The sequence below is a fragment of the Haliaeetus leucocephalus genome, unplaced genomic scaffold (assembly GCF_000737465.1).
Source record: "Haliaeetus leucocephalus isolate CR32 unplaced genomic scaffold, Haliaeetus_leucocephalus-4.0 Scaffold158, whole genome shotgun sequence".
Classification (NCBI taxonomy): domain Eukaryota; kingdom Metazoa; phylum Chordata; class Aves; order Accipitriformes; family Accipitridae; genus Haliaeetus; species Haliaeetus leucocephalus.
The window spans coordinates 609,535-625,223 of NW_010972594.1; the positions used below are offsets into that span (position 1 = coordinate 609,535).

At 36.5% G+C, this 15,689-nt stretch overlaps 1 protein-coding gene across 4 annotated transcripts in view; it reads right to left on the reverse strand.

Moving 5' to 3' along the window:
• Positions 1-15,689, reverse strand: part of HSD17B4 (hydroxysteroid (17-beta) dehydrogenase 4) — a 64,090-nt gene that overhangs the window by 32,839 nt on the left and 15,562 nt on the right. For all 4 annotated transcript variants that reach the window (XM_010562334.1, XM_010562335.1, XM_010562337.1 and 1 more), the window contains 6 exons: positions 8,621-8,727; positions 7,712-7,945; positions 7,215-7,266; positions 5,879-5,950; positions 4,268-4,371; positions 348-413 (listed from right to left, as the gene is read on the reverse strand). In XM_010562334.1, the coding sequence (XP_010560636.1) occupies positions 348-413; positions 4,268-4,371; positions 5,879-5,950; positions 7,215-7,266; positions 7,712-7,945; positions 8,621-8,727 (635 nt within the window). The remainder of the gene's footprint in view (positions 1-347; positions 414-4,267; positions 4,372-5,878; positions 5,951-7,214; positions 7,267-7,711; positions 7,946-8,620; positions 8,728-15,689) is intronic.

Below are 15,689 nucleotides of genomic sequence, written 5' to 3' on the forward strand. Positions count from 1 at the left end.
TGTTGTAAATGTCATAGATTTTGAACCTCTTTTTTTTTTAACTACAACAGAATACAAATGTTTATTTCCTCCTTATATGCAGAATTTTGTAATAAATTATTATAAAATTGCATCAGCCCTATGAAAAGAATGTTTTAGATAGTACATTGAACACAGTCATAACTTAACCTAGCACAAATTTTAGCTTCACATTATAAATACACACACACACACATATATACACCAAAATATACATATATAAATACCTGAGGTATATCAGAAAATTTGAACTATTAGTGAACATCATAAAAGACTCCTCTCTCCAAACAAAACAAACACTTCCATACCTAGAGCATACAAAACTTTACCTGATCAGCTGTTGTGACATCAGAAATTACAGCATCAGGGGGTCTCTTGGGTGGATTCACTGTTACCTAGAGAAAAGCAGTAGTATTAATATTTCACTGCAAAAATCTTTTATTCATACCCATGCCAGAATATGTGGGGTATGTATAAAAAGAAACAGCATTTACAAAGCTGTTACGGTTCCTCCTATCCTTTCTACATTTAAAGACAAACAGAAAAAAGATATTTAGGCCAGAAAAAGTCTCTTATCAAGGTTAGCTTTACAAAGATAGCGATCCTGAGGCATCAGATCTGGCTAACAGTTACATGTTATAGCTGACCAGTTTGATTACATTTGTTCCAAACTATGCAAAAAAGCTCAATCAAGAATTATTCACTCTGATAAAATAGTTGTCTCATAGAACATTAGTGTTTTGGAACACAGAAATGAAAATGAAGCTTTTAAAATAATACTTTAAAAAGCTCAATGGAGTACAAATTTACTACCTCTCTCATGGACTACATCACTTTTGGCCTTTAAGAACTTCCAGCTCTTTTTTTGGTTTGCACTTTTTTCTTTTGTTTTTGCAATTACATGCTGCTTACTATGCCCCACATTGTTGTAAAAAAGCTGTTCCTTGTGCAATCTACAGCTTCATTGTTCAGTTTTGAAGATAGAAACTTTTCCAACAGACTGTCAGAGAACATCCTAGACCATGATAAACACAAAGAACACCATAACCAATTCAAAACTATTAAAGTAGCTGAAATCTTCCCCCCCCCCTTCCTTCTTGGGTTTTCAAAACAAATTAAAAAATCAAAGAGAAACTGACATAAGCTCTAAAATGAAACAAAGTAACTTGACTCTCACCTGTAGTAATTCTACTTAATCCTAGTTTGTGTAAACTCTTCACCAAAGAAAAGAGAAATTAAAAGAAACTGAGTGCTGTGTAGTTTCACATTTAATAACAGCAAAGCCACCTTCCTGTTTATTAACAGCAGAGCAAACCTACCTCTTGCATGGAAGACTTGATAACATCACTCCTGCTTTTGTCACTTCAGAGAACCGTAATGGACCTACACGCTAATCAGCTTGATAACAAGGACACTACCTAACATGCTTTCAAAACAAGAACGGCTTGCCAATCCATTTCCAGTTGGTTCAAAGAAACTCAACCTGACCTACAAAGCAATTAAGATGTTAAAACTAGCCAACATATGAATAATTAAGGAAACCCCTCTGCCAGTAGGGCAAGAAAACCCCAACTCGAGCAGAGACATGATTTACACAATGTGTTGCTCACCATAGACCTCAACTTGGAAATTGGTTTTCCTTAGTTTGCAGAGATAATAAATGTGCAAAATGACAAACAGACACATTATAAAATATGTCTGATCAGCTTGGGATTTCTTTTTGGCACAGAGGGATGTGAAAGTCTTTTTAATTGGGAAGGTTTGCAAAGACAAAGCTGGAAAATTCATGGTTTGAAACTGGCCTCTTGTATGCAGAGGCCTCTGTTGAATTTGCTATCACTGTGTTGTCTTAACTAGACTACATTTTGTTTTCTTCTATCACAAGAAGGACTGCTGCCTGAAACGGGTATTCGTTATGTTTCAAAATGTAAAATCATTTATATAGCATTCTCATACCTCACTAAATACAGTGAAGAAGCTGCAGTTGCCTAAAGTGCAATGTTTAACTAAAAAATGCCTAGGCACTACACTGGACTCACTGATGCCACCACTATAGATTAGCAACATTTCCTTTGAACCACTATTTTTTTTTACATGCACTATTATAAAATCTGATTACAGAAGAATTAAGGATTCCATCAAGGACCTTTATACACTGTCTGCAACAATGGTCTGTGAATTTTTTCTACTACACAGAGGTTTTTCCCATTTCTCTTTGAAGCAGCAGGCATTTCAAGATTTGATTTTAAAGTTATGTATGGGAAAACTTCTATATAATTAATACAGATTTAAGTCAAAAAACCCTGTAAGTTTACATCCAAAAATCCCAAAGAACATTACATACAGTATTACAGACCTACAAAACCTAGGTATTTCATTATAAGTTTTCAAAAATACTGAGCTTAAAATAGCCTCTATTCAATTGACTGTTTATTACTGTAGTGCCTCAAGGCTCTAGTTCACAATAACCACATTCAGTCATAGCTGGCGCTACCCTTAAACATAGTATTGAAGCAGACAACAGTTATATGTCAGGCACCTGAATAGCAACTTCATGCATTTGGACATACACACTACGCGTTCATTGACATTGTTTGTCATTTGCTAACTCACTCTTAAAATGCAGGAGTTCTACTCCACTGGAAGTGAGAAACTATAATGCTACTTCTCTCTTTTCTTCTTTATGCTTTCCAAGCCTGTTTCATGCAAACACATAGATGTATAAAGAGCTACACCTAGAGATCTCTTCCAGCAATTGCAAGTTCAAACCTAAGACCACACATTTGAGTACTTCTCAGATTTTTACTAAGCTAGTCTTTTTACTAGAGCAACATCTTGCAATATTAACATACGATCATACCTATTAGCACAAATTTAACACATGAAAAACAAGTTACTAAACTAAACATGAACACTCTCTGTATACATACACATGAGATTATCACTAAGTATCAATTTATTTTTAAGTATAAATAGCCCTCTCTACCCCTTTAAACAGAAGCAAAGAAAATCTCTGAGGTGGAGCAGCAGAACACACTGTAATGCTCAACTAACGAGACACAGACCATGTATTCCCAATTGGAAATGTGAGCACTGAGGCAGAAATTGAAATGTGATCATGACAGCAGAGCTGAGACAGGTTTAAATCAGGACTCAGTTATGAGTCTAGTTGGCATAATCCAACAGCTCAATAGTAGGCTCCTAGACAAAGTATCTAAAAATCTCAACTTCTTTGTCACTCTCCTTGCCGCCCACGCTCAAACAAGAGCAGCCAAAAAATCTGCTCTTAAAGCTACATATAAAAGAGGTAAAGCTCCCCAAATCTACTTGAGAAAACTAAGACTTACAAATAAAAGCCACTTCTCTGTTCTTGCTCTGAACTAAGAGGTCTCTAAAAATATTTCAGATCAAAAGTAGATTGAGAAAACAAAACCTTTCCCAAGGTAGGTTATAACAAGAAATTAGTAACTTTCCTCATCTGTTCATTTATGCAAAGTGTGATTGGGAGTAACTAAGTACATAAAATCAAAACATATAAAGTTTCCTTAGTTTGCAAAGCTTATATTTGGGTTTCATGAAACCAAGAGTCAATAAGATTGTTGCCAAATTGGACAGTTGAACTGATAGCATCTTCTATCTGATCTACAGAAGTAGGATTTTAAGGAATTTAGCACAGCCCAAAGTACAACATGTAGCAGATTTTACCACTTCTATAGAATTAATCGGGTCAAATTGGGTCCGATTATAGTCTGCTACACTGTCGACTTCAAAAGACCCTCTTCTAAAAGATCTAATATGAATCCTCTAGAGGAGCATTCTGTCCACATCATCATGCATTTTATATGATTTCAATTTTATTTTAACTTCAGACATAATTTTCTAATTCCAAGTCCACAGAATTTAGATTCTAAACACTTTCCAGAGAATCCCCTATTCTGTTTTCCATTACAATATTCCATACCTGTAATTTCAAGTATTTAGATGTAGGAATATCTCATCAGTTGCATGTTCAGCAATTCACTTTCCTCCCTAATTGTCAAAAAACCCCATTGGTTTCCCACACCCTGAACAGTACCTTTTAACTCAGGCTCTTGAATGAACCGAAGCATTTAAATTCCATTTGAGTTTGTACCTTCACACTGCTCAAATGCTAGTTTATCCTTCCTAGTTGATATAGCAAATATTTTTCTTGCAGTGCTGACAGAAGTTTTTATGTGCTTTTTTCAAATATAAATATGCGTGAATTTACCTTGGCCTTTTCTGATGTTCGTTTTCCACCAAATCCTCCAGCTCCAACGAAAAACAAAGAGAACTGATTATAACACACTAGGTCCTTTCCACAATAGGTATTCACTGAAAGACAACAAGAGGAAGGTCATATATTGTCTTTGATCTCCTTTTTCATACAGCTAGCATGTGGTGTTACAAGAGAAAAGTTCAGCTTCAAACATGACAAAGCTCATTCCAATAACTGAAAGGACAATGGTCACACTTTCATGTTGCACTGTTCAAGTCAATTCCTGACTAGTGAAAACTAATGATCTGTTTCAAATAACATTATAATGGATTTTATCTATATGAAAGCATTAAAATTAAAAAATGAGCTATCAAAACACTGATGACATTCAAGGTGCTAAAAATATTTGACAACAGAGTGCTGAAATTAGTATTTATTTCAGCATCTCACACCGCATTACCAATTTATTTAAATATGACAGAATTGTGCCATAAAATATGATGTATTAGAAGCCGTTAAGAATCCCTAGTGTGTAAAGCACATTACCAACTCATACCAAAAGTGGTACTAATACCTTGAATGAAAAGAGCTCCAGAGCAAGCTTTAGTTTAAGGTTACCTGTTCCTTCTTTCGAAGAAGTTAAACTTCTTACACTGAATCAAGATTCAGCTTCCTATTTCCAGTTCATGCCTATTCCACTCCCTTACACCTTAGACTGAAATTTACAGTATTGTTAGTAATGTTGATTTCCAGTTCTGGAAGAAATGTAAAACCTACTAAGACTCTGCTCACAAAAAGAACTTCTGCATGTTGCAGAAACAGACAGGATTAATATTAGCCTGGTATAGAAGCGAAACACAACTAGGAGGAACAAAGGGACAGTAACGGCCTTATTACAATTTTATCTGTACACTGAAGGAATAAAAATTCAAGAGTGTTTAGAGATTCACTGCCTGTTAGCCTACTTTTGCACTCCAATTACCCAAGGAACCTTGGTATAACCACACCTAGAGATATCAAAGTTCTGAAAATGACAACTTATCAACTTCTGGAGACATTCTTTTAACTTGGATACAAGCGGAAGGAAATGGGGCTTTGTTTTGTTTTGTTTAGAAAAGAATAATGTAGACATAAAAAAAGAACACAGGACATACTCTTAAAGATGGCTGCTTTGCAGATGAGTCTACACAACACAACATACACATATGACTGACCCTTGCAAAACCACCCCACAAAACACACGCACACATGTGCACACACCCCCCTTGCTGAAGGGTGGCAGAATCTAAAATGGCTGCCTTCAGACAGGACTAAGTCTTATTATTAAAGAGCTTTGTTCAGTTTGCACAGTGCACTATTCCACCTACATAGGAAAAAACAAAACCTTCTCTGAAATCTTTTTCCAAAGAAAGTGTTCTTATTTCAGTATGTTAATTGCCCAAGAACAATTACATTATATAATTACACAGCTATTGCTAATTAGCTCATTTCTCAGCTCTCATTGAAATTTAATAAGCTAACAGTCTTTACTGTGGAAAGGCTGGCAGTTATTGGTACAGCTCGTTAAAAACTGAGCCTGTCAAATTTTACTGCATCCCCTTCAAAAATTACAAACCTTCTTACCATCTATAAGCAAGACCGCTCCTGATCCTTTGTCAAGAATATCGGCAATGGTTGAAACTGAAGTTAATTGCCCTGTAAGAAAAGAAGAACACATACATATTGTGAGGTTAAGTCCACAGATCACTCTTTACACTTTCTTACTAACAATAGTAATAATGGTAACAATAATCATAGTAATAGTCATAGTAAACACAATCATCATTATTATAATAAAAGTGTCTGGGAATCTTTGCAAATCTTCATTTGCAGATGTGAGGAATTATTATTTTTTTAAGTGTTGTTGGGTTTTTTTTAATAGAAACTTGCTATAGTTTATGTATTCAGAGCTAAACACAAATCACATTTCAGACTCAAACACATCACTAACTTCAAAGATAGCTTCATTCACTTAAGGATTGCCCACAAATTTCAAGAGGGCTGAGACATCTACAGTTCTACAGAAGAGAAGCTCAGGGCAGGGTGAGGGCCTGGGCCTGTGGGTTTATGAAGTTTGTCTCTAAAGAGGTTATTGCTCTAGAGAGATATCTAACCTTATATGTTTATATAATCAGCCTATGGAATGAAAAATAAAAATCTTTATGAAGTCCTGGCAATCCCTTATTAATTATCAGACTTCTTTGAAGTTAATATAACTTTCACACATCTCCTTTTTGTTTCAACAAGAAATTATGCCATTTATCTGTGGCTTGCAAGATTTTTTCTTCCTTCTTCACTCTGGAAAAGTTAATTTTTAAATACTACTAATGAAGAAACCCAGACACATGCATGCATATCCTGAAAGAGTCTAATGAGCACCTCTCAAGTGTAATCTGGGAAAACACAGCCATCTGTGAAAAGAGCTTGCTACTGTAGTAACTAATACATTGAGAATTTTGACAGGAAGAAAAGTAATTGGTTTTTAGCCTCCTCATCAAGATTTCCATTCCTCCTTTACATACATAATTTAAATCTTATCCTCTTACAGGCACACTGATGCAACCAATGTTGAAGAATTTTAGGTAAACATCCCAAAAGTTCTATGATACAACCTTCCAGAAAGAATTAAAAGTTCTGCTAGTTAGTATCAAATTATATGAGTAATACACCAGCATGTAGTGTATTTGCTTATTACCTCAAAGATGAGGCATGAGTTTACTAAGTACACTATAGAAAAGCAACACCTGATCCCAAGAATTCCTTTAATAATGCAACAGGTTGCCTCCTTCTCCCCTGCCTCTTGTAAAAAGAATATGCAAAAAATCCAACTGGAAACAGAGCTTCCCTATTTGCATTTATAATATGGCTACAGGAACTGTTGTCATAGTGAAAAGTGAATCAGCAACACGAATGGACTGACCTGAGGTTGGTAATGGTTTATACAGTTCCAGATATTGCTCACCATGCAGCATCTGTGTAAAGAAAGGCAGCATTATAACAACGAGTATATTCTGTATCTTCCCCCATCACAATTGCAAGGAAATATACAGTTATTTTAGCAAGTGTTCAGAACAAGCAAATAAAAAACACAACACCACAAGTTTTTTGTTTTGATTTTCCAATTTCATCCCCAAAGGAAAATATTTACAAAGAAAGTTTTAAAGTTTTGTGGTTTAATAAAAGCATAGTGAATACAAATTGAAATTTAACAAAAAATTGATCGTTCATACCATCTTAGGAAAACACAGGTTATACAAGTGAAGTAAATGAATAATTTCTTAGGATGTAAGAATACAATACACTGAATTTTCCTTTTTAAGAATAAAGGGAACTTATTAATGTTATAAACATACTAATTAATGTCCCCTTAGAGTTACATAAAGCACAAACAAAATTAGATACTTAACTCTTCCATACCTTTGCAAGATCAATATTTAGTCCTGGAAGAGCAGGAATACCATCAAACATTGAAGTCTGAGCAGGAATTACTCCAAAGCTAGGTAAACAGCAGAAGTCTTCACTTCCTTCAAACAGAAATTTTAGATGATCTGGATCCTTAGTTGACATTCCCACACCAAGGGCATATAGAATAGGCTCTAAGTGTGTATATTTATACACATTGGTAGCCAATTCCCGGCCAACAATGCTTGCCTGGAAATTAAAAGTCAATATAAAATGAAACTTTGTAATAGTTAATATTGCACTTGCATTCTCTCTGTAATTCTCATATCAAAAAAATTCATGTTTGAGTATTTTTTTATAACCACATGTAAACATAAAGTATGCGTAATAAATATATCATAAAATATTAATGTATTTGTTGCAGTACAAGCAACCCTAATGTAGTGCATTATATCTTGCTGTGAGCAATTCAAGAATTAAGTAGTATAACTTCATGCAGCTCCACTCCCAGGAATGCATAAGAATTTTTCTAAAACAAACCACGAATGAAATAACTGACACTATAGTAAGAATGAAACAAGGAAAAAATATACAGGAGCCAGAGCAAAACCACGTTTTCCAAGAAGACCCATCCCCTGCCCCTCTTCTGAACAATACTCTAACTAAAGAAGCTTACTGAACTTAACTAGTACTTGCATCCTACATTATTCAGTCTATTTAGCCTTAAGTTTTCCCATCATCAATAAGAAAAATAAAGAGTAGAGTCTGGAGATGTTTCTTATTCTCCTTCCTCACTTCAGAGTTTAAAACCCACCTTTCTTTCTGCAGACAGCAAGACAGAGTAGAAGCTGATCAGCAACACAAGTCTCTCTGCTTAAGGTTTTCACCTAACTTGGAGTGTATCTGGTAAACAGAGGTACTTACCGTGTCAACAGATGAAGAAACCACTGATTCCGAGCTTGCTGAGTTCATAGAAACATTCCCTTGAGACTCTATCTGACTTAGAGCATCATTCAATACACTTATGGACTCTAGAGAAAGAAATTGAAAGAAATCACTTATAAATAGCTGTAAATGAGACATTCCAGTTACACATACAACAAACATGCTCGCAAATGAGATACAGCCTGGTACTTCTCAATTCATTTTTAAACACAATAAATATACATCTGCAAATTGAGCACAGTGCTGCATTTTACAGGTATCTACACAATAGTTGATACTAAGTGATCTCTACACCAGTTCCATCAGTTCTGCACCCAGCAGTCAACCTTGACACCTATCTAATTCAAATGCCTGAAACACAATTGTTGCTATATGCCACCATTCAAGCCAAGAGGAGTATGTCAGTAAATATTTTGTTTGATTCCCTGAACCACAATGTTAAGGAGAAGATAATGAGCATTATGTTTCAACTGTCTCAGAAGTAAACATCTGAAAACTAGTACTGCTTTTCTTAACTTGAAAACTATCTGCAATACAAGAAACAGGTCTCATCTCCTGGTGGTTACCCTCTTTCCCAAGTCACATAAACAAACAAACAACTGAGGCTTGAACAATGCCAGGTTACAAGTGAGATTATGTGTGGCTGAGAGACAGAACTCAGCTATGGTAAAGGCAGGCCATCAAGAACAGTTTGCTCCTTGAAGCTCAATATCGCTAAACGGTGTGTTACAAAGAATCAAACAAAAAGTGGTGAGAATCATGCCCAGAAAAATATAAAAGTGTTTAAATCAGAGGAGCACAAAACCATTATTTAAATACCTTTACCTTGGAGCCACTCCCCTCCCCTTCAAAGCCCCTATACCCATACTGACTTGCACCACTGCATGGACTAACACCGTGTTCCTCTATTGCACAGCACTCCCCTAAATATCCTCCAAGTTAGCTGCATACGCTCTTGCAGAATCTTGATTTTCTAAAATATTTCTTGCTTCCCAGTCTCACTGCTAGAATCATTACAACGTTTTATTTGTAGACTGAATCTTACGAAGAAAAAAGAACATCTACAAAACAAACCTATGTTGTCACCTCTTTTGCCAAAGACAAGATTTCCCTTTGGGTACAAGTGCTGTCACAACACCACATGAGGTTATGACATTTACGTAACGTGAAAATGTGCAAAACAAGATTTGTAATTCGTAAGAACCCTTTAAAAGCTAATCCCTTTTACTCCTTTTTCATTCATGAAATGAATGAATGAAAAGCAACACTGAGCTGCTGGAGAAGTAGCAGACTGTTTCTATGTTTCTTGCATGAACCAAAGAAAGGTTTTCACATTGCTTTAATATCTTCAAGGGAAAATAAGCTTTGACCTCCAAGTAAACCTGAAAATTTCCTCAACCTCATGTCCACAACCCATTTCCATGCAGGAACATAACTATAATTCTTAACGGTGAAATCTGAAAAGACAATTACCAACATGTATTTTACTTGCAATGACATCATTAAGACAAACAGTATAAAGGCAACCTGTAATTTAATAATGGTGCAGAACACTACCATCTCCTTTTCAAGGAGTCTTTCTTCCAGAATGTATGATACAACTGGGCTGTCAAATTGGTGAGCTGGCTAGTGTCTGACTGAACACTAAGGAGATCATAGAATCATAGAATGGCTTGGGTTAGAAGGGCCCTTTAAAGGTCATCTAGTCCAACCCCCCCCTGCAGTGAGCAGGGACATCTTCAACTAGATCAGGTTGCTCAAAGACCCATCCAACCTGATCTTGAACACTTCCAGGGATGGTGCACCTACCACCTCTCTGGACAACCTGTTCCAGTGTTTCACCACCCTCACTGTAAAAAATTTCTTTCTTAAATCCAGTCTTGACCTGCTGGCCACCCTTCTTTTGATGCAGCCCAGGATACACTTGGCTTTCTGGGCTGCGAGCGCACACTGCTGATATTCAGCTTTTCATCCACCAGTACCCCCAAGCCTTTCTCCACAGAGCTGCTCTCAGTCCCTTCATCCCCCAGTCTGTGTCAATACTGGAGGCTGCCCCGACCCAGGTGCAGGATCTTGCAATTGCCCTTGTTGAACCTCATGAGGTTCACATGGGCCCACTTCTCAAGCTTGTCCTGGTCCCTCTGCATGGCATCCCTTCCCTCAGACATGTCAACCGCACCACTCAGCTTGGTGTTGTCGGCAAACTTGCTGAGGGTGCACTCAATCCCACTGTCTATGTTATTGATGAAGATATTGAACAGTACTGGTCCCACTACAGACCCCTGAGGGACACCACTCGTCACTGATCCTCATCCAGCCTTTGAGCTATTGACCACTACCCTCTGGACATGACCATCCAGCCAATTCCTTATCCACTGAATAGTCCACCCATCAAATCTGTATCTCTCCAATTTAGAGAGAAGGATGCTGTGGGGGACTATGTCAAAGGTCTTACAGAAGTCCAGATAGATGACACCAATAGCTCTTCCCTTGTCCACGGATGTAGTCACTCCATCACAGAAGGCCACTAGGCTAGTCAGGCAAGACTTGCCCTTGGTGAAGCCACGCTGGCTGTCTCAAATCACCTCCCTGTCCTCCATGTGCCTTAACATGGCTTCCAGAAGGATCTGTTCCCTGATCTTCCCAGGCACAGGAGTGAGGCTGACAGGTCAGTAGTTCCCAGGGTCCTCCTTTCTACCCTTTTTAAAATGTGAGATGTGTTGTTGTTCACCCTTAACATCAAAGGCCTCACCAAAATTGTCTTTTTAAACTTTGGCCTACTGTTATATTTGTAATCAGCAACAGCACTTGACCTGGATCATATCAGAATCATTTAGTAACACTTTCACTGATTTTTAAAACATATATATGCAGAAAAAGCTGTCTTTAAGGATGGAACATTCTTTCAAGGACTTCTGGGTTTATTTCTTTGTATCTATGACAGACATAAACTGCATGAGATATGTCTATGGTTCCAGGCCCAAATTTCTTGTATGTTTCAGGGTGGGTTTCATCCTTTAATATCAAAGCTACTTTTAAGATGCTACCCCTTTGGATTGCCTGAAAACCTTAAGCAAGCTATTAGAATATCACTAATTACAGGTAGCAAAGCTTTTCTTTTCTTCTTTTTTTTTTTTTAATAAAGGGGAAAAAATGCTAATTGCTTTTTTTCCCCCTGAATTACTACATCACAGAATTTTTCCAGTTAAGAACCCCAGTGGTAACATATTCTTTTCATCTTCCAGGGGCTGCTAGAGCAGCATGCAACTGAAACATCTCAACATATTAATTTATTTCAGTCTTCACTGCTCTTCTGCTGCCTGGTATAAGAAACTGGACTGGTATAGCATTAGATTTGCAGTAATATTCTAGCAGTTGACAAGCTATGAATCTTTCACAAGGCAGGGTTACACCTTCAAAGAAAGAGTAAATTAGATTATTGCATTAAGAAGTACAAAGGTTATGATCAAATACATTGTTATGAGCTAACAATGCAATAAGATGTTGCCAGAAAAGACAGACGAAATATTACAAAATCACTGATAAGTGAGGTTTGGACAGTGATAAGGATGGTTTCAACCTTCTTTAATTTGCATTCATTCTGAGTACTGAAAAATAGATTGGAAGGGAAGCACAGAGTGGTACATGAGTTTTCAGTCATGTAAATACACAAGGATGTCTGAAATTAATGTTTCAGCGGTAGACTTAACTATAACAATTTGTACTTTCTAATACATGACTCTACAAGCTGAGTAAGGTTCTTCTAAGATCCAAGAAACAGCTTGAAGGGCATAATTTTGGCAGAAACAAACCCAGCAGGAAACCTTTTCATTAATATAATTATTTTTAATAATGGTTTGGGGGTATTTTTTAAGTTGTTATAAAGTCAGTGAACTCTAAAACCTTAAATGTCCACTACCCCAGCATTGTCTGCTATTATAGAGGAAAAGATTAGCAGACAGCAGGGAAAGATTAACCTGAAGACCAAAGGGTGAAAATAGTCACGGCAAAACCTGTTTCCAAAAGTATTCCTCTCACTTTCCAATTACGGAACATTGCATGTGAACCATACCCTTAACTATGGAGGAAACGGCACCAGTGTTTAAATCCTTTTTAAACACGTAAGAAGAAAGCTGAAATTAAAGCTGGAACAGTTTTCTTCCTATGCAAAACTTTTCTTTATATACAAACAAAGTACACATACATACATACACGCCCTCCATGTGTTTTATATTAATTTGCTCTATACCAGAAATAAGCTTTCGAAATGTGCCAAAAGTCAGTCAGTGAGAATACTCAAGTTGTTTTCTGTACCTAGACAGCTTCTAAGAGAATTAAAAATGCACGTGAATGTAAGAGCAGATTACAGACCTCTAAAATACTATATTTAGCTGAAACTGGCTTGTATCTTCAGAACCAAGGAGGAAATCGAGACAGAGAGAAGTTGCCTCATATGGGTGACAGACATAATTAATTCTGTTTTCCTAGATAAAAAAACAACTAAACATACTAACCTGTGCAATACATACTACAGAGTGCTGTATACAGTACATAATCTGCAAGACAGGGATGGTTGTCTTCCACGTATCTCACAACAATTTGATTTCTCCCTTTGCCTAACAGAAGAGTCAGACTAGGACACAAGAGCAAGCAGTGCACTATGGAGGCAAGGGCTACTGGATCTAGCTTTGTCTGAGAGGGAATATGAGGAGACAACACACCAACGTGCCATGCAATGTGCAACTGTGACCTACTTCACAGGCGCCGCATATTCAGAAGCTTCTGTATCACATTTAATTTGGTCTTTCTGCTTATGCACATACACAGGAGCCCAAAACGTCTCAGTATCTCAAAACACAGAATCATGTTACCATGACAAATATGTCAGCTCACTAGATTGAGCTGCAAATGAGATGCTGAGCAATTCTTTTCTAGTACTAGTTAAGACAAGTCACATTATTCTATAACTGCTACTGCCTAAGGGCATAGAGGGAGCTGGTTACAGTGACTCACTCATGTACACTATAAGTTCATTCTGTGTCCTAACCTTAAGCCTCTGATTATGACCTTCTTGAAAGATTTCTAGCTTGTTCTGAAGTGGTATAAAGTAAGCTAAAACTATTATTTCAGTTTAATCATTAGTAAGAAAGTAACATCATCATGGAAATCAGAAAAAAGCTCTAACAGAGAAGTCACTGCAGATTCACTGCTGCCTCAGAGGCAGTGACATTTTCATGTTGCATTAAATAGATGGTTATCTTTCACTCCTGGTAAAGGGAATGTAGAAGAATACATGCCAGCAAAACTACATCTTCCACTTCTTCAACTTCCTAAGGCCTAAATTCTTACAGAGCTCCTTAAAAAGAAACCAAAGAAGTCTGTTCTCAAATTCTTCCATTGTTAAAAAGACATCATGTAGTGAATGCACAAGTAATTGTATCTTCTGCTAGTTAACAGGACTATACCTGAAACTGTGTGGGAGTACAGAGGAACTGCCTGAATTTCTCCACGTACATTAAGGACTAAGCCTGTAAAGCTGGGGAATAACTACAGTGACACTTCAAAGACACTTGAGGCATTAAAAGGAAAGTGAAAAGGCAGGCATAGTCAGTTACACTGACTGTGTCAGATAGCTTTTGGGGTAAGGGGAGGAGTTTGGGCAAAAGACTGTACTGCACAATCACCAGCTGCTCGTCTAGAAAGACGTAGGGTAACAACCAAGAAAGACTACTTTACTGAGCACATTATCAAGGTATCTGAGAAACTTCAGTGGGTTACTGAATTAATATAAACTGCCAAATCAAGTGACAGTTAGCTATTTCCTATTAATTAAAATCGCACAAATGCTATGAAGGCATATTCTGGTATACAAGCAAGAGTTTTTTAGCTTGATTCAGTTTATGTGCCAAGAGAACAAGTTAAGCCTACAAACTGAAGAAGTGCTTAAAAAAAGTCCAAAAACAATGGAAATAAAAATTTGGATCTTTTTACTTAAATGGGTTTTAAGAAAAAGAATTCAATGTTTTCATCTCTTAGAAAAACACCACTAAAATGTAAAGATGAGAAAGTACTTCCATTTAGTCTTCAGGAGTTCAGCATCTCCAGCAGAACGACCTTGGCTAAAATATACAACTATGAAAGTGCTCTAGTTAAACATAAAATGAGTGCTTTGCTAGGCAGGGCTCTAAATGCATGATTGTTCAGACAGTAGATGTGGAGCATTTAATTTATTTATCTTTAAGAGAATGACTTCCCCCTGTGCTTGCAAAAAAGAGAATTCCAAGCAAAAAAAAAAAAAAAGTACAACATGAATCAAAGTATTGTGTTGAATGATTGTTACACATGTAAGAAAAATTACTTTAAAAAAAAAAAAACAACCCGACCAACCAACAGATGACACTCCTACTTTTTTGTAATCTAGAATGAATAAAGTCAAACTACTCTTATCAGTATGTCCAAATTATGAAACAAGATTAACATCTCTGATTATGGGATTTTCTACTATATTACAAGCAAATACTTTATCTAATTGGTATTTTTTTATAATTATACATAATGGTTAGTACATGATTGTTCTTCACAGCATCAAATTACTTAAATTAATGAAATCTTCTGGGATAGTTTTAACTTGCAGATATTAGGTATTGTAGCTTTTAATTTTTAATGCAAGTACTCTAGTTTCCCTTATTTAACAGTTGAATACCTTCAAGCAATAAAATGGAGACTTTGGCAGTAGAAAAAACTTCTAATATAGAACTGAAAATTCTATTCAGCTAACTTCTTCAGAATTTTCCTCAACCCTCCTGCTGATTCTCACGTACGACAAATTAATGCAAGACTTTTCATTCAGCCTGGCAGTATCTATGGCTTGATGTCACTGAAAGGACAATGCTGTATTTTGTCTAAGTTCATAACAAAACAGAAGCTAAGGTATGTACACTGCATGGGACTCTTGCTAATATAATATTTACAATTTCCTGACTGTAGAAACCTGCTATGTTGTATCATAAGCAGATTTACTTCAGAAGTCCAAAATCTTGTCCAATTT